General features: G+C 42.5%; 1 protein-coding gene across 8 annotated transcripts in view; it reads left to right on the forward strand.

Moving 5' to 3' along the window:
- herc1 (HECT and RLD domain containing E3 ubiquitin protein ligase family member 1) overlaps positions 1-18,046 on the forward strand; it is a 234,496-nt gene that overhangs the window by 80,525 nt on the left and 135,925 nt on the right. For 7 of the 8 annotated variants that reach the window (XM_080216228.1, XM_080216235.1, XM_080216232.1 and 4 more), the window contains exons 19-24: positions 2,156-2,329; positions 4,728-4,842; positions 6,501-6,621; positions 9,557-9,722; positions 12,811-13,126; positions 17,000-17,120. In XM_080216228.1, the coding sequence (XP_080072354.1) occupies positions 2,156-2,329; positions 4,728-4,842; positions 6,501-6,621; positions 9,557-9,722; positions 12,811-13,126; positions 17,000-17,120 (1,013 nt within the window). The remainder of the gene's footprint in view (positions 1-2,155; positions 2,330-4,727; positions 4,843-6,500; positions 6,622-9,556; positions 9,723-12,810; positions 13,127-16,999; positions 17,121-18,046) is intronic. The other variant, XM_080216234.1, reaches the window with a different exon arrangement.

An 18,046-nucleotide genomic window follows, 5' to 3' on the forward strand; every position in this document is an offset into this window, starting at 1 on the left:
CATTGTGCCAGCATGCCTCCTGTGGAATTTAACAGCGCAGTAGTGAATGGTCAATTGCTGTAACTTCAGCTGAACTTCTGCTCGTTCTTAAGATTCAGAACCTGCACTGCTGGGAGACTAGAGCTTAGTAATCACAAATTCAACAATATTTTGTGCCAGCTGAACCTCGTGGCCCTGTTATCCCTGAGTGAGTCCAAGTTCCTGAACTTCAAAATCCATCAGAATGTCCTTTAGAAGCATTGGTATATGCAATACCTAGGTTTTTAGTAGGTTACAAATACACACACTTTTTCCCTGCTCTGTTACTGATTCAGAAGCCCACTCGTTTGCAGTCTGCTTACTGCCCTGTTCTCAAATAATGCTCCCCTTATTTGAGGAGACAGTTCAGAAGAGGTTCACCAGATTGATTCCAGAGATGAGGGGTTTGTCTTGTGGAGAGAGTGGGCAGTTAGGCCAATAACCTAGAGTTTAGAAGATTGAGAGGCGATCTAATTGAGGTGTAAATAAGATGATATAAGGAACGAACAAAGTAGATATAGAGTGGACGCTTCCTCTTGTGGTTAGCATGGCTGCCTCACAGCTCTAGGGGCCCGGGTTCGAATCCTAGCTTGGGGTCACTGTTTGTGTGGAGCCTGCATGTTCTCCCCACATCTGTGTGGGTTTCCTCCCACAGTTGAAAAACATGCTGGTTAAGTGCTTTGGCCAAGCTAAATCCTCACTCAGTGTACCCGAAAGGACGCTTGCATGTGGCAACTAGGGGATTTTTCACAGTAACTTCATTGCAGTGTTAATGTAAGCTTACTTGTGACTAATAAACTTCAACTTTATTTCTTGCGTTCTTATTCTTGAGCAGAAGCTATGCATTTCCCTGACAAGAATGTTGAGCTAATATTGCCGGTACAACCAGCAATGGGAGTTGTCTACCTTTTATTATTGCCTCTTAACTCTGGATTATCATGCTAAATTTGATTGAAGTGAATGGAGTTACATCGGCAGAATAATGTGGGAATGTTACTTCACTGACACAAGTACACTTCTCACCTCCATCTCGTAACTTGGGGAATTCACAATTGTTTTGCTTACGAAGTATGAATCAAAAGTGACAAGTTAACTAAAAGCTAGTCTTGAACGAAATGGTGAAAGCTAAACTGAATGATAGGGATGTCTATTTACCCAGTTAACATAACATTTACTTACCATTCTAAAGAGATGCTCTCAGTCTAACATTGAGAGCATTGTGTTCAAACAATTGGGCTTTCAGCTGGATTTTGCATGTGTTTATTATCAGCCAATTGGATTAAAATGACCGTAAATGAAGTATTATTAATGACTTAATTTAAACACATTTTAAGGAACAACCACATCACCAAGACTCAATTTCACGTCCGTTAACTTCTGGAAGATGACAGTAGGGTTAAGCAGCTTTAATTACAAGGAAACTCCTTAGAAATGGTCGTACTTTATATTTGAACTAAGGAAAGAATTCGAACAGAGTTTTGGATAAAGCAGGTTGTTTAAGTCTGATATCTAAAATACTTCAGTTCAGGTCAACAGATGCAGCATTTTAAACATCAGGATAATTGTAAAGATGTAAGCATTTCGCTGTGTTGGATATGAATCGGGAGCCACTCAAACTGTCCTTGTAATAGATGGAAGTAAGCTGGACCAGTAAATGCTTTTGTGGTAAGGATTAAGTATTTTTGTCACAAAGGGTAGACTAACCATAGAAACCTTTTTTATAGTGCAGAAGGAGGCCATTCAGTGCGTTTGGGTCTGCAACAACAACAATCCCACCCCAGGCCCTATCCCCAGACATTTACCCAGTGAACGTACACATCCCAGGACAATAAGGAGCAATTTAACACGGTCAGTCAACCTAACCCACACATACTTGGATTGTGGGAGGAAACCGAGGCAGAAATGGGGAGAATGTGCAAACTCCACACGCACACTGACCCAAGCTGGGAATTGAACCTGGGCCCCTGGTGCTGTGAGGCAGCAGTGCTAACCACTCTAACTGGTGACAAAGCTTCTGTCTTAAAATGGATTGGATTTCATTTAAATGCATTATTATCTCACCCCTTGTTTTTGGAAAGATTATGTTTAAAGATTCAATGTACACAAAAATTGTGAAAGATGGTTGTTTTTGATGCAGATAAATGTATGAGCTCTCTTCTGGAAGTTGCCCTGTCTGGAAATGAAGAACAGAAACCTTTTGAATATAGCCTTGGTGCTGAGAATATAATGCTTGTTGATCTGGCTTTGGGCTCCACTAAAGAACCTGTCAACGCTCTCTGGCTCAAAATGCAGGACTATGCTGTTAGCAAAGGTAGGTGGACCTGATCACAGCTGTGACTACGTATGTGTTGTTTGTAAGTGACTTAAATGTGCAAGTTGCATCTAATATCTAAATCTGACAGGCATTGGCAGTGAAAATGACAGTGTATATAATGTAGCTTTCACATAGTGAAATATTCTGAGGCACTTTTGAAGATTGATAGTTGTGCAGTTGGAGATGTCAAAGTGTAATTTCAAAAACCTATCCTCATTGCTATATTAATGAGGTTTAGGGAGATAGAAAAATTCAGAGACAGAATTCCAGAAGGTTGCTTTCCTTTATTTGCTCATGAGGGGGATGAGGGCATCACTGACTGTGCCAGCATTTATTGTCCATCCGTCATTGCCACCGCTGGCTGATATAGCCTGCTTTTAAGAGTGCTGTGTGTCTGGAGTCGCATGTAGCCAAACCAGATAAGGATGACAGATTTCCTTCCCTGAAGGACGTTACAATGATCAACAGTGGGTTGGTTCATACTTAATTTTTTAAGTCCAGATTCTTCTTGAATTCAAATTTTGCCATGGTGAGATTCAAACCTGGATCACTAGGCGGTTACTTTTGGTCTCTAGATTATCACCCTGGGTTCTGGATTACTAGTCCAGTAACACTACGCCACTGCCTCCCTGCTCAGTCCATTGATGGAATGAAAGTGGGGGTAGGAAGAACAGGAGGCCAGATTCTGGGGTCCAAAGGGTATAGACAAGAAAGTGGAATCAGAGGAAGTTTCAGGGCGGCATGGTGGCACAGTGGTTAGCACTGCTACTTCACAATGGCAAAGACCCGGGTTCAATTCCCGACTCCAGTCACCGTCTGTGCAGAGTCTGCATGTTCTCCCTGTGACCGTGTGGGTTTCCTCCAGGTCCTCCAGTTTTCTCCCTCAATCTGAAAGACGTGCTGGTTAGGTGCATTGGCCTTGGTGTACCTGACCAGGTGCCAATGTGTGGTGACTAGGGAGATTTCACCATAATTTCTTTGCGGTACTAATGTAAGCTGCCTTGTGATGCCAATAAATAAATCAATTAAGCATAGGAAAGGACAAGGTTTGGCTCTGAATTAGCATGAGTTTGAAGTTGATAGAGGAGCATGGAGCCAATAAAAGTTTATAAGCTGGTATACGGTAATCACAACTGTGCCAAACAAGACGACTGTGGCTGATCTTTTAGAAGCTGGAGCTTGCGGCCAGCACGATTGACATGGGCGAATCCCATCTGGAAGTAACGTGGATAAAGGGAGCAGGTGTGTGTGGTGTCGAGGCAAAAATGGATGCTTTTGATACTGGACATCGTGTGGGGTTTGAAGCTCAAGCTGGCAATTATGTGGAGGTATTTCCTTCTGGTTTAGCCTTGGTGAACATGTGGGTAGTTGAATGAAATCGGTAATGATATGAAGTTTCTGCTGAATGGGAAGGTTTGACTTCATGTTGTCCAGTTGAAAGAAGTTCTGACTCTTAAGTTTTAAGCTCAGATGTTCAATGTTCATGCCCATGAGGATGGTGGAAGGACGGTAGATCTGGCTTGGGAAGTAGCTCATTTCCTGAGCAACAGCTAAGTGAAATGAAGGTGAAAGCTTGAGCTATTTCAGAGAGGAAATTACTGGGAATTTCCTATTGCTATTTGGGCACAGTAAGGAGTCTCTCAACACCAGGTTAAAGTCGAACAGGTTGATTTGGATTGGATGGTTCAACACAGATCCCCTTCTACCAAATTATTTCATTTCATTGTAGCAACCCTTCACCCCCCGCTTGACCTTTCAGTAAAATCAACAAAGCTGCATGTATGATTTGATGATTATTATCATATGTATTAGGATATAGTGCAAAGTATTGTTTCTTGTGACAAAGCATACTGTTCATGGAGAAGGAAAAGAGAACATGCAGACTGTAGTGTTATAGTTATAGCTAGGGTGTAGAGAAAGATCAACTTAATGTGAGGTAGGCCCATTCAAAAGTCTGATGGCAGCAGGGAAGAAGCTGTTCTTGAGTCGGTTGGTATGTGACCTCAGATTTTTGTATCTTTTTCCCGGTGGAAGAGAGAATATCTGAGGTACGTGGGGTCCGCAACTATGCTGGCTGCTTCTCTGAGGCAGCGGGAAGTGTAGACAGAGTCACTGGATGGGAGGCTGGTTTGTGAGATGGGCTGGGCTTCATTCACGACCCTTTGCAGTTTCTTACATTCTTGGTCAGAGCAGGAGCCCATATCAAGCTGTGATACAACCATGTGGTGCATCTGTAAAAGTTGGTGAGAGTTGTAGATGATCTACTGAATTTCCTTAGTCATTGCTATGTAGTAAATAGTATGTTTTAAATATATTGAATGTAATATTTGAATGTTTGTCTGATTAATTTGTGCTAATCTCTGATAGATTTTACTGTAATCATTCTATTTTGCAGATTGGGACAGCGCAGTTCTTGGCAATGAGACCTTGTTGGATACAGCATCAAGATTTGTTCTTGCAGCTCTTCTAAAGCACACTGGTTTACTGAATCAAGTTTGTGGTGAAAGCAGGTAAGTGACAAGTGTTCATTGGATGTTTGAACTTGAGAGCTTCATTTGGGACTGCATTTTGTGTGAGTAGCATTGTTAACTGGTGATCGCAGCAATGCCATGCTTACGATAAAGACGTGCCAAGTGTAACAGGCTATTTGCGATGAAAGGCAGGTGAACAGGTTTTAGATTTGCTTTACAAAAGGTTGATATCATGGGTCACGTGCAGTCGAGACCAAGTGCATTGTCTGGGTTGAGCAGAGTTGGAAGGTAGAGGATAATTAGAATAGGACAGGGGAGAGAGGGGAAGAGAAGGCATTGATCACAAGAGTGGGTGAGAGGGAAGGAAAAGTATGGGGAGAAGTGTCAGTAAGCTTGTGTAGATGGACTGGGAAGAAAGAATAGGGATTATTTTGACCTGAATTTCCTTCATCCTGGACTGACCTTCCATCCTGATTGGGTGAAGGGTCTAGAATTCATGCTAAGAGGGTTAAGGCAATTTGCCCTTGAAGCATGATGAAGCAGACAAAGGGAGAAACCAAAGCAAAGGAATTCACCATGTATGGTGAGGAAATAGGAAATAATTCACTGCAATTGGCAGCATGTAAGGGCAGCTCAACAGACATGAAAATTCACTCACTTATTCCTCAAGATGGCTGAAATTCTGGAGTTAGTGAATCATTTCAGAAACATCAGCTCAGGAGTAATCTGTTGCCATATCAACTGGACAGCATTTTAGTGGAGAATGCAGTTCTCATATTTTAAATTCTCTTTTAAAGAACAATGTGACATGTTTCTAGGTGTCCAGATCACCGACAGCCTGTCCTGGTTGCTCCACGCTGACCCATTAGTTAAGAAAGCCCACCAGTGCCTCTACTTTGTCAGGAAGCTAAGGAAATTTGGCATGTCTGATATGGCTCCTGCTCTGACTAAGACCGTAAGAAATTACAAAAGATTGTTAAAGTAGCCCTATCCATTGACTCCACCGACTCTTCCTGCTGCCTCAGAAAAGCAGCCAGCATAATTAAGAACCCCCACCCACTCTGGACATTCTCTCTTCCACCTTCTTTCATCAGGAAAAAGATACAAAAGTTTGAGATCACATACCAGCTGACTCAAAAACAGCTTCTTCCCTGCTGCCCTCAGATTTTTGAATGGATCTACCTCACATTAAGTCGATCTTTCTCTACACCGTAGCTATAACTGTAACACAACATTCTGTACTCTCTCATTTCCTTTTCTATGAGCAGTATGTTTTGTCTGTATAGTGTGCAAGAAACAATACTTTTCACTGTATTACAATACATATGACAATAATAAATCAAATCAAAACACCATCCAAATTCAAACTAAAACTCTTGGTTTATGAGAATTCCTCATTCACTGGCAGCGTGAGTAAGAACTCAATATATCCTCAACATATGCATATCCTCATCAACTGAGAAGTTCTATCAGGATGCAAAATAGTAGAACAGGCTTAATAACGTGCTGTTTCAAATAGACTAGGGTGAAGTCTGCCGATTCCAGTGCCACACAGCAGCCTATTAAATGCTGATGTTGGAAAGATTTGACTTTCAACTTCTGTTGCAGCCAGTATCTTTTTAAAAATAAACCACATAAGACTTGTTGCCGACAGACTATTCCATTCAATAACCTAATGTCTTCCCAACATTTTTCAGGTACCAACCTAGTAAAACTCTTGCGGAAATATATCGTTGCGTTTACAAGGTCCGGAACAGACTGCTAGCATGTAAAAACATGGAGCTTATCCAGACCCAGTCACCTTCCAATGAAAGAAGAGTAAGTTTACGGAACTATTTTATAAATATAAACAGTTTATGTACAGCTGATTTGTATCTTTTGAATTGATCTTGCTGTGCTACGGTTAGCTTTGAGTGGAATGGAATATTGAATTTTGAATCATGGGTCATCACTACAGAAGGAGCCATTTTATTTGCCATGCTTGAGCTGCCCCTCTCTGTCCCTCTCACTTTTTCTGTGTCTTCTCTGCTGTCTCCCCCTCTTTCCCCCCCCTCGTTGGGCTCCCTTGCTCCCCCTGTCCTACCCAGTCAGGCTTTCTTGCTCGTATGGTCGGGCTCCCTTGCTGTCTGTGCCCTCTGACTCTGACTCTTATATATTTGCTTCAAACGTTTTATCCAATTTTCACTAAAAAGGTACAATGGGCTCAGCCTCAATCTGTAAATTGGGAAAATTATTCCTTGCTTCAGGAACCTTTGGTGTAAATTTCTTCTAACCTTTTTTCCTCCTGTTAAGAGATTTTACTTTGTCTTCCTATCGCTAAGCTAAAAGAAACAGGTTGTTCCCATTCACTGCATCCAGAACTCTTTGTATTTTTAAGAAACTTAGTTACATTTCTTAATCCACTCTGCTTCATTGGAAATAACGCCATCGTGCCAGGATCCCCCACATACTCGTCTTGCCCTACCCCAGCATCTGATATTATAGAATCCCTACAGTGCCAAAGGAGGTCATTTGGCCCATCGAGTTTCCACCAACTCTCTGAAAGAGCACTTGCCCAGGGCCACAAACATCACTGGCAAACCCAGCATTTGTTACCCAGGCCTGACTGTCATTCAGAAGGCGTTGGTGAGCCGCTGCTTTGAGCCACTGCAGGGCACCTGGGCTGGGTAAAGCCACACTGGTATTAGGAAAGGAATTCCAAAATTTTAACCTAGTGATAATGAGGACTTGGGTTTTGGGGTGAGGGGAGACTTGTGGGAGTGATGGTGTTTCCATCTGCTTCCCTTGTCCTTCTAGATGGCAGACGTTGCAGTTTTGGAAGGTGCTGCTTAATGAGGCTTGGCGAGTTGCTTTTCTACTCTTAAACCAATTTCAAAAATTCAAAATTCTGTTGGCTTTATTTCTTAAAGCTGAATCTATTCGCCTTGTATTTTCATGAAGTTGTGTTCCAGATGTCAGCTATTTACCCTGCTTCACAAAACTATAATACTTTCAAAGAATAAAGAAAATTACAGCACAGGAACAGGCCCTTCGGTCCTACAAGCCTGCACCAACCATGCTGCTCAACTGAACTAAAATCCCTGACCCTTCCAGAGACCATAGCTATAGCCCTCTATTCGTGTATTTGTCCAGATGCCCCTTAAAAGCCGCTACCGTATCCACTTCTACTACCTGACCTGGCAGCGAGTTCCAGGTACCCACCACTCTGTGTGTGTGTGTGTGTGTGTGTGTGTGTGTGTGTGTGTGTGTGTGTGTGTGTGTGTGTGTGTGTATCTCTAAACCTTCCCACTCCCTTGTAATTGATTCTTCAACCCTGGGAAAAGGCTTCTGACTATCCACTCTGTCCATGCCCCTCATAATCTTTTTGACTTCTATCAAGTTACCCCTCAACCTCCTCCATTCCAGTGAGAATAAACCAAGTTTCACCAACCTCTCCTCATAGCTAATGCCCTCCATACCAGGCAACACCCTGGTAAATCTTTTCTATACCCTCTCCAAAGCCTCCACATCCTTCTGGTAGTGTAGCAACCAGAATTAAACACTATATTCCAAATGCGGCCTAACTAAGGTTCTATAACATGACTGTAACAGGTTCTGTAACATGACTTGCCAGTTTTTAAACTTGGTGCCCCAGCTGATGAAGGCAAGCGTGCTGTATGTCTTAACCAGCTTCTCCATGTGTGTTGCCATTTTCAGTGACCTGTGCATCTATACACCCAGATCCTTCTGCCTGTCAGTACTCTTAAGGGTTCTGCCATTGACTGTATATTTCCCATCTGCATTAGACCTTCCAAAATGCATTACCTCACATTTCCTTTGATTCAAAGCATTATGATGTTGGGATCACAGTGGTTAACACTGCTGCCGCAGTGCCAGGGACCGAGTTCAATTCCTGACTTGGGTCATTGTCTGTGCAGAGTGTGCATGTTCTCCCCATGTCTGTGTGGGTTTCCTCCTGGTGCTCAGGTTTCCTTCCACAGTTTGAAAGTGTGCATTGTCCATGCTAAATTCTCCCTCCAGTGTACCTGAACGGTGCTGGAGTGTGGCGATGACAAGATTTTCACATTAACAGCGCAGTGAAGTTACTGAGCCTACTTGTGACACAAATAAATAAACTAATGGAGTCAAAGAAAACGCAATAGGCAATTTTCTATTCTGTACTTAATGGCACATGTTACACACAAGGTGGACAGATTTACTACATCGCTGGCTATTCAGCTTAAAGAATATCATTTTCAAACATGAACGACAAAGACTCAATTCATTCCAAAGTTACTGTGACATTGCTCTAGTCGTCACACCTCTGGTGCTTGTTTGGATGCACTGAGGGAGAACTTAGCGCTACCAATTCACCTAACCGGCATGTCTTTCAGACTGTGGGAGGAAACCAGAACACCTGGAGGAAACCCATGCAGACACATGGAGAACGTGCAGACTCCACACAGACAGTGACCCAAGCCAGGAATCAAACCCGGGTCCCTGACACTGAGAGATAGCAGTGCTAACCATTGTGCCACCGTTCAGATTTTAATCTCAGTTTATTAAAACCTATAATGTTGAGGAAAAGCTATTAGTTTCATTTAAATCTCCTCGTCAATTTTTAAAGGACTGAGATATTCCTATAGCCAGCTAGCTAATTATTATAGCCTAAGAATATCTTTTATTTAAAAAAAATCACAAACAATTAATGCAAAGCACTACAGTGGTAATGAAAAAAAAGTTTTTTTTAAAAAAACCCCCCTTCCTTTTCAAGTTGTCAGAAAATCGAGACCCGACAGATGCTGACCTTCAAGAACGTTCTTTCACCCGCACCATTGACGAGGAAGCTGAAATGGAAGAGCAGGCAGATAGAGATCGGGATGAAGAACATCCGGAACAAGAGGAGGAAGAAAGGGAACAAGAAGTCATGACTGCTGGAAGTGAGTAAATGTTGCCTGAAACCAATTCATTTTGACTGGAATTTGGGCACAGCCAATGCTGTCTTGCCACATTGGTGAAGATGTTTTTCGTCCTGGCAAACTGTGTTCACCACCTGTTGATTCGTTGCTTGTTTGTAAGTACACATTGGGTATGACACAGTAATTAATTGGGTGAACGTTGTATTACACTGGATATTTGGGTCTGATTTAAGACTTGATATCTCGCTAGGGTTAGGAAACAAAATTGCAAATATTGGGAAAATGCTGAAAAACCTCAGCATGCCTAACAGCATCGTGGAGAGAGAATAGACCAACATTTTGAGTCAGGATGACTCTTTGAAGGCTTGAAATGTTGGCTCTATGCTCTCTCCACAGATGCTGTCAGACCTGCTGAGATCTTCCAGTATTTTGTTTTTTTTTCAGATTCCAGCATCCGCAGTGTTTTACCTTTTATGCAAATATTGAGAACTTTACACATGGCTGGAAATGGCAGGAATCCACAAAGCTCAAACATTCTAAATAAAATGCACTAAATTTCTTAATTTCCAGCAACCGTTTTCAATGATCATTGTTCAAATTAACAGCAGCAAGCCTGGAAGTGATGGGTAACAAACTTTTATGATTGATTAGATTGATTAGGTGTACAGCTAAGTCAGTAGTTAAGCATTAAAAATGTCTGCAATATTCAGTAAACTTGACAAAACACTTGTTTGGACCTGATTAGTGCAGGTGATCTTCACTGTGTTACTGACCCGTGTGCAACAAAATCCTCTCTCCTCATCCCTACTGACACCAACAGTCAAGGGCGGCACAGTGGTTAGTGTTGCTGCCTTTCAGTGCCAGGAACTTGGGTTTGATTCCCGGCTTGGGTCACTGCCTGCGTGGAGTCTGCACATTCTCCCTGTGTCTGCGTAAGTTTCCTCCAGGTGCGTCGGTTTTCTCCCACAGTCCGAAAGACGTGCTGGTTAGGTGCATTGGGCACGCTAAATTCTCCCTCAGTGTACCCAAACAGGAGTGTGGTGACTAGGGGATTTTCATAATAACTCTGGTAATGAACTTAGAGTCTTTGTCCAAAGATGTGCAGGTTGGGTGCATTAGCCATGATAAATTCTCCCTTAGTGCATCAGGAGATTTTCACAGTAACTTCATCATTGCAGTATTAATGTAAGTCTAGTTATGACTAATAAATAAAGTGTGTGGAAGATATTGCAAATTAACAAAACGTCTTAGATCTCTACATGGTGAACTCTAGTTTCTTAATCTTTTGCTATCGTCGCACGCGGCATCTTTTATTTTTGAAGGCCCGATCATAATGTGCCATCTACTCAAGCAAGATATGCTGTTTGTACAGTGGAATAGTGGGGAAATCTGGCAGATGCCATCCTGACTCAAATGGGAAGAAAGCACCATAAAGAGGATTTATCCTTCGTATTTTTTCCCAGCTTAAGATTTGTAAGCTCATCAGGAAGAGTGAGGAAAGATCTGACGTAGCGAATTATCTTCATTTTCTTAACATTTCTTACATGTCTCGTAATAGTTGAAGAGTTTTTTTTCCTGTTTTTTTTTGCAACAGTTCCGATGGTGAGTTTTCTCTGCCGAGTGTTTCTGATTTAACAAACATAACCAGAGTATGTCGAGCATGTTGCAATGTTAGTTTGCACAGTGCCTAACATGCTGCTTATATGCTGCTTCACTAATGGCCTATAGGGAAGGAAATCTGCCGACCTCACCTGGTCTGCCCTATGTGTGACTCCATATCCACAGCAGTGTGGCTGACTCTATGACTGTCCTCCGAAATGGGCAATTAGGGCGCACGGTGGCTCAGTGCTTAGCACTGCGACTGCACAGTGCCAGGGACCTGGGTTTGATTCCTGGCTTGGGTCACTGTCTGTGCGGAGTTTGCATGTTCTTCCTGTGTCTGTGTGGGTTTCCTCCGGGTGCTCCAGTTTCGTACCACAGTCCAAAGATGTGCTGGTTGGGTGCATTGGCCGTGCTAAATTCTGTGTACCTGAACAGGCGCCAAAGTGTGGCAACTAGGGGATTTTCACAGCAACTTCATTGCAGTGTTAATTTAAGCCCACTTGTGACTCTAATAAATTAACTTTGAGAAACTTGGAGATGAGTATCAAATACCTTGCCAGTGGCAGCAACATCATATTATCTTCAAAGAATTTTCAATACTTCAATTTTCTTTCAAATAAGTAACCTAAAGCTTAAAACTGAGGTATTGTTTGTTGTGCTGTCCTCAAGAGTTCAGTTCATACAGTGATCATTTGAACACACAAACTTGCATTACCAAATGAATGTTCTTGAAGATCAGGTGAGCCATTACTCTGACAAAGAAACAGCATTCACAGGGAGTACAGGCTAGAAATTCAGGGCTTTTTTTATAGCCCAGTCTCTGATCATATGAACATAGCTTTACCATTTGAGCAAAAGGTTATTCAATTGCAACTTGTACCAAATCTCCCCAGTGAGTACATTTTTTTAGCCAAACTGCATACCATTTTTCAAAATTAGCAGTCCATAAATTTTTCCCATTTCTTCATACAATTCCTTCCATTTTCAGAAGGGCTTGTGTTTTGCTTATTTCAGTTTATTTACTAGTGTCACAGATGGGCTTACATTAACAGTGAAATGAAGTAACAGTGAAAATCTGAGTTGCCACATGGTGCCTGTTCAGGTTCACTGAGGGAGAATTTAGCACGGCCAATGCACCTAACCAGCGTACCTTTCAGACTGTGGGAGGAAACTGGAACACCCAGAGGAAACCCACACAGACACTGGGAGAACATGCAAACTCCAGGCAGCGACCCAAGGTGGGAATCGAACCCAGGTCCCTGGCACTGAGGTGGCGGTGCTAACCACTGTGCTGCCATGCCACTTTGCTTTGGAGTGTTTTGTTGAATGTGCTCCAATAGGGTCTCACTTCCCTAATGTACAGGGTGCCTTTATCAAATAGAATATTATTACCATCTCTCCATTGCTGATGCCATTAAAAAATGTATTGGGATCGTTTTTGGCTATGCTTCTGCTAGCTTTTAATGAATGTTCTGTTTGTTTTGTGTTTTTGTGTTGCATGTTACAGAAATCTTTCAATGTTTCCTATCAGCCCGTGAAGTTGCCCGTGGCCGTGATCGGGAGCGAATGAGCAGCACGTCTGGCATTGGGAATGGAACCGTCGTCCGACTAGACGATCCACCATCTCAGCTCCGGGAAGAGCGGCGGGTCAGCACAGGACTTACAGAAGGACAGGACCTTTACACGGCAGCATGCAACTCTGTCATCCATCGCTGTGCATTGTTAATTCTCGGAGTCACACCGGTCATACAAGAATTACATCAGAAAGATGATGGACAGATGGGACATTCTGGAGCTAATGAAGGACTTGGTTTTATGACAAGGTTAGAAGCCATTTTTCTTTTGTTGAAAGAGTATAATGAAAATGATTGGAAGACCAATTAGATGGAAAAATGTGACAAATAACATATCACATGTACTGAATTATTTTGCATATTAATTGCCATGTAGTATTCTTTCACTTAATATCCCATAATGTACCACATCTCAAAGATTAGTGCTAATCTATCTCCCTAATCAGGATAAGTATCCTCCTGGTTGGTACCTAATCATGGCTATATACTTTGTATACTTCCTGAATGCTACAAGTTAAAGGCAGCCTTTGAACAGATAGCAGACCTACAGAATCCCTACAGTGCAGAGATGGGCCATTCAGTCCATCGAGTTTGCACCAGCTCTCTGAAAAAGCATCCTGCCCAGACACTACCCTCATAACCCCACTCGTTTACAATGACTAATGCAGATTAGCAAAGCTAAATTGCCTCTTGGTGTCCCAAGGTGTGCAGGTTAGGCGGGTTAACCATGGTAAATGAGTGGAGATAAAGTGGGGAAGAGGGCCAGGATACAATGTGCTGTCAGAGAGTTGATGCAGACCAATGGGCCAAATGGCCTCCTCTGCATTGTAGGGATTTGATGATTGCATCTAACTACACAGCTTTGAATACTGAGCATGTTAGTTCCACCTATTCTGTGCATTCTATCTATCGTGGAATCATAGAAACCCTACAGCGCAGAAAGAGGCCATTTGGCTCATCGAGTCTGCACCGACCACAATCCGACCCAGGCCCTACTCCCATATGCCTACATATTTGCCCACTAATCCCTCCTAACCTACACATCTCAGGACACTAAGGGCAATATTTTTTAGCATGGCCAATAAACCTAACCCGCACATCTTTGGACTGTGGGAGGAAACCGGAGCACCTGAAGGAAACCCGCGCAGACACAAGGAGAATGTGCAAACTCCACATAGACAGTGACCCATGCTGGGAATCGAATCCAGGGCCCTGAAGCTGTGAAGCAGCGGTGCTAACCCTTGTGCTACCGTGCCGCCCGTGGGATGTGAACATCACTGGCGTTTATTCCCCATCCCCAATTGTCTTTAAATTGAGTGACTTGCTAGACCATTTTAGAGGGCGTTTAAGAGTCAACTGCATTGTTGTCAGACTATTGGAGGCAGACCAGATAGGGTGGCAGATTTCCTTCACCAAAGGCCAGTGGGTGGCACAGTGAGTTAGCACTGCTGCCTCACAGTGCCAGGGACACAAGTCCAATTCCCGGTTTGGGTCAGTGTCTGCATTGAGTTTGCAGGTTATCTCCTCGTGTCGGTGTGGGTTTCCTCCGGTTTCTTCCTATAGTCCAAAAAAGATGTGGATTGGCCATGCTAAATTATCTCAGTGTCCCAAGATATGTAGGTTATGGGGATTAACGAGGTAAATGCATGGGGATCATCTGTCGGACAGTCAGTGCAGACTTAATGGACTAAATAGCCTCCTTCTGAACTGTAGGGATTCTATGATTCTATAATGCATTGGTGCAGATATTCTCTCAATCTGCATGCCCAAACTGTAGTAATCTGAAATTTTGAAATCTTATAATGTTGAGTGAAATAGCGGATTGTTAAATAAGCCATTGGTTTTTTCGCTTCTCGTTGCTTTTTAGGGATACCTATGCAAATTGCTCAGGTCCTACTTTGGATTGTACTGTGTTCTTGCTTGGTTGATTATAAACTAACATTCAACTGATCTTTTACCCCCGGTCCATTATTGGGGCCTGTTGCCAGGTTCTGATGAAATTTTTCGACAGAAAAGCTCAGTGTTGTATAGACAGATACAAAAGAGATTCAGTGGCAAGGACTACAAAAGAAATCTGACCACTGTCAAATCCCCTGGCGTACTAGAATTTCAGAGCTGTCCATAATTTGTTTTGTTTGCTTGCAGAAACCAATTGCTATAGGAGGCGTGTTTGGCATATGAAACTAGGTTTTCTGCCCATACCTAGCCACTTTTAGTGTTTTCATCTTAAAAATCTGTGAGGGGAGGCAGTAGTGCAGTGGAATTGTTGTTGGACTCGTATTCCAGGGATCCAGGGTAATGATCTGGGGACCTGGGTTCGAATCCCACCATGGAAAATGGTGAAATTTGAATTGAATAAAAATCTGGAATTAAAAGTCTAATGACCATGGAACCATTGCCGATTGTTATTAAAACCCAACTGTCTCACTAATGTCCTTTAGGGAAGGAAATCTGCCGTCCTTACCTGGTCTGGCCTACTCATTACTCCACATGTGAATCCACAGCAATGTGGTTGACTCTTAGATGCCCAGCCATTGACGTCCATATCCCATGAAATGAACTTTTTAAAAAAAGAAAAGTGCTCCACAGACTGATGCACCATTCCATTGACTGTCTTACCCTGTAAAGTAGTGTTCTCCCTTCTGGTTCCATTAGAAAAGAAAATGTGTTTTGAGGTAATTGTAGCTGAAATTTTCTTCATGTAATGGAATGGCACAGTGGTTAGCACTGCTGCCTCACACCAGGGACCCAGATTTGATTCCTGGCTTGGGTCTCTGTGCAAATTCTGCGCATTCTCCCCATGTCTGCTTGGGTTTCCTCCAAGCTCCAGTTTCCTCCCACAGTCCAAAGATGTGCAAGTTGAATTGATTGGCCATGCTAAGTTGCCCTTCAGTGTCATGGGGACTCGCTAGGGTAGATACGTGGGATTATGGGGATAAGGTCTGAGTGGGATTGTCTTGGCCTCCTTCTGCACTATAGGGATTCTATGTAATTGTCTTGAAAATATGATGGTTCCCCCCCACCCACAAAACTTCCACATATCATCTGCAGATGTCTGAAAATTTACACTTCTCCCTACTCAGAACCCAGATTGTGACTATGTCATATACTTGAGTGATGCACTTTTCCCCATGCAACTGAATGACTTGATGAAAACCTCCAGTGCAATTGACATATTGGAAGAAAATGATGGACCTTGTGATCCCAGTTAGCTGCCTCCTGCTGGTCTCTGGACTTTGTATCTAATGGGCTATTGCTTCTATCTAAGCAAATATGCCAACAATCTCCAAACAGAAATTCAGAAGAGGAAAAGAACAATGCAAAATAAAGAAATACGTTTTCTACAAAACTTGGGGGGGGGGGAAGAGAGAGAGAAAAAGCCCTCTAGGTCTTTGTATCTTCCATTGGGAAAAAGATACAAAAGTCTGAAGTCCTATACCAACTGACTCAGTCATTAGAGGTTTACAGCGTGGAAAGTGGCCCTTTGGCCCAACTTGTCCATGTCGCCTTTTTTTTTTAAAACCTCTAAGCTAGCTGCCATTGTCCATATCTCTCTATACCCATCTTACCCAGCTTCCCTCTGCCATCAGACTTTTGAATGGACCTATCTTGCACTGAGTTTACCTTTCTCTACACTCTAGCTATGAACGTAATGCTGCATTCTGTGCTCTCTCCTTTCCTTCTCTATGAACGGTACGCTTTGTATAGCGTGCAAGAAACCATATTTTTCACCGTATATCAATACATGTGACAATAATAAATTAAAATCAAAAGTCTATGATTCTGGGTTCTTTGGTTTTTAAGTTCTGCCTAGTACAACTATATTTATATTTGCTTTGTGTTGGTTAGATGAGGAATAAATTTTATGTTTGAATTGGATGCATTTACAAAAGCTCTGCTAAAATATTTTAGTTTAGAGCTAATATTGTCGTATGCTCTACACTTTGCAATGATTGTTCCATTTTAACAATGTCCTCTTTACAGCATTTTACAATCTAATCAGTTACTGGGTATGTTAAATTGCCGTTTAGATTTGAGTATTTAAAATTTCACAAATTTATTGCAAGTATTTAATTTGCCCTTGTGGAGGACTTTGATGATAACAAGACCTATTCGTTACAGGAGTGAAAGTTTGACAGCAGAGAGCCATTCTGTGCAATCCAATTCGACCTACAAACTGACTAAATCGCGAAGTGAATCAGATTTGTCTCAGCCTGAATCTGACGAGGAAGGTTGTGCATTTGTGAGTATTTCAGTCATAAGGGTTGGTGCAATAGTGAAATGACGGTGGTCACTGCTGGAATGTAGGAACTGAAAAGGATAAATTTGCCAGATGACTATAGGCTGCTCTCCCTTTGAGATGGTGATTTAACCTGAGTTTCACCATACCTCTGGCGAGGAGCAAGGTTGAGAAGGTGGGGCCTTCATGAATAACCTCAATCAGTATGGAATTGAACCTTCGCTGTTGGAGATGCTCTGCATTAGCTGTCCAACCAACTGAGCTGAACTGAAATTTGGCAGTAATTGGAATGCAGCAAGCTCTAACAAACAGGTGACAATGGCTAGGTAACCTGTTTGTAGTGACAGTCACTTGTGTTCAAGTTCTTGAGTGGGCCTTGAACCCACAACCTTCTCATTATTACTGCATTATAATACCACAGTAAGACTTGCTGGTTAGGTGCATTGACCGTGCTAAATTCTCCCTCAGTGTACCCAAACAGGCACTGGAGTGTGGCAACTAGGGGATTTTCACAGTAACTTGATTGCAGTGTTAATATAAGCCTACTTGTGACACTAAGAAAATATTTTATTTCTTTCATGAGACGTAGAAGTCACTGACCATATATACAGTGCACTTTTTGCGTTTCAACTGAATAGCTTAATGAAAACCGCTGGGTCTCCATATCTTGTGGCTCTAAGACTCTAGAACATAGAACACTACAGCACAAACAGGCCCTTCGGCCCACGAGTTGCGCCGATCACATCAACACCTACCAACCTACAGACCTATCTATAACCCTCAATCTCATTAAACCCCATATACTCATCCAGAAGTCTTTTAAAAGACCCCAGCGAGTTCGCCTCCACCACCACTGACGGCAGCCGATTCCATTCACTCACCACCCTCTGAGTGCAAAACTTACCCCTAACATCACTTCTGAACTTCCC

This window comes from Carcharhinus amblyrhynchos, chromosome 32, assembly GCF_965287045.1.
Source record: "Carcharhinus amblyrhynchos chromosome 32, sCarAmb.v2.hapA, whole genome shotgun sequence".
Taxonomy (NCBI): Eukaryota; Metazoa; Chordata; class Chondrichthyes; order Carcharhiniformes; family Carcharhinidae; genus Carcharhinus; species Carcharhinus amblyrhynchos.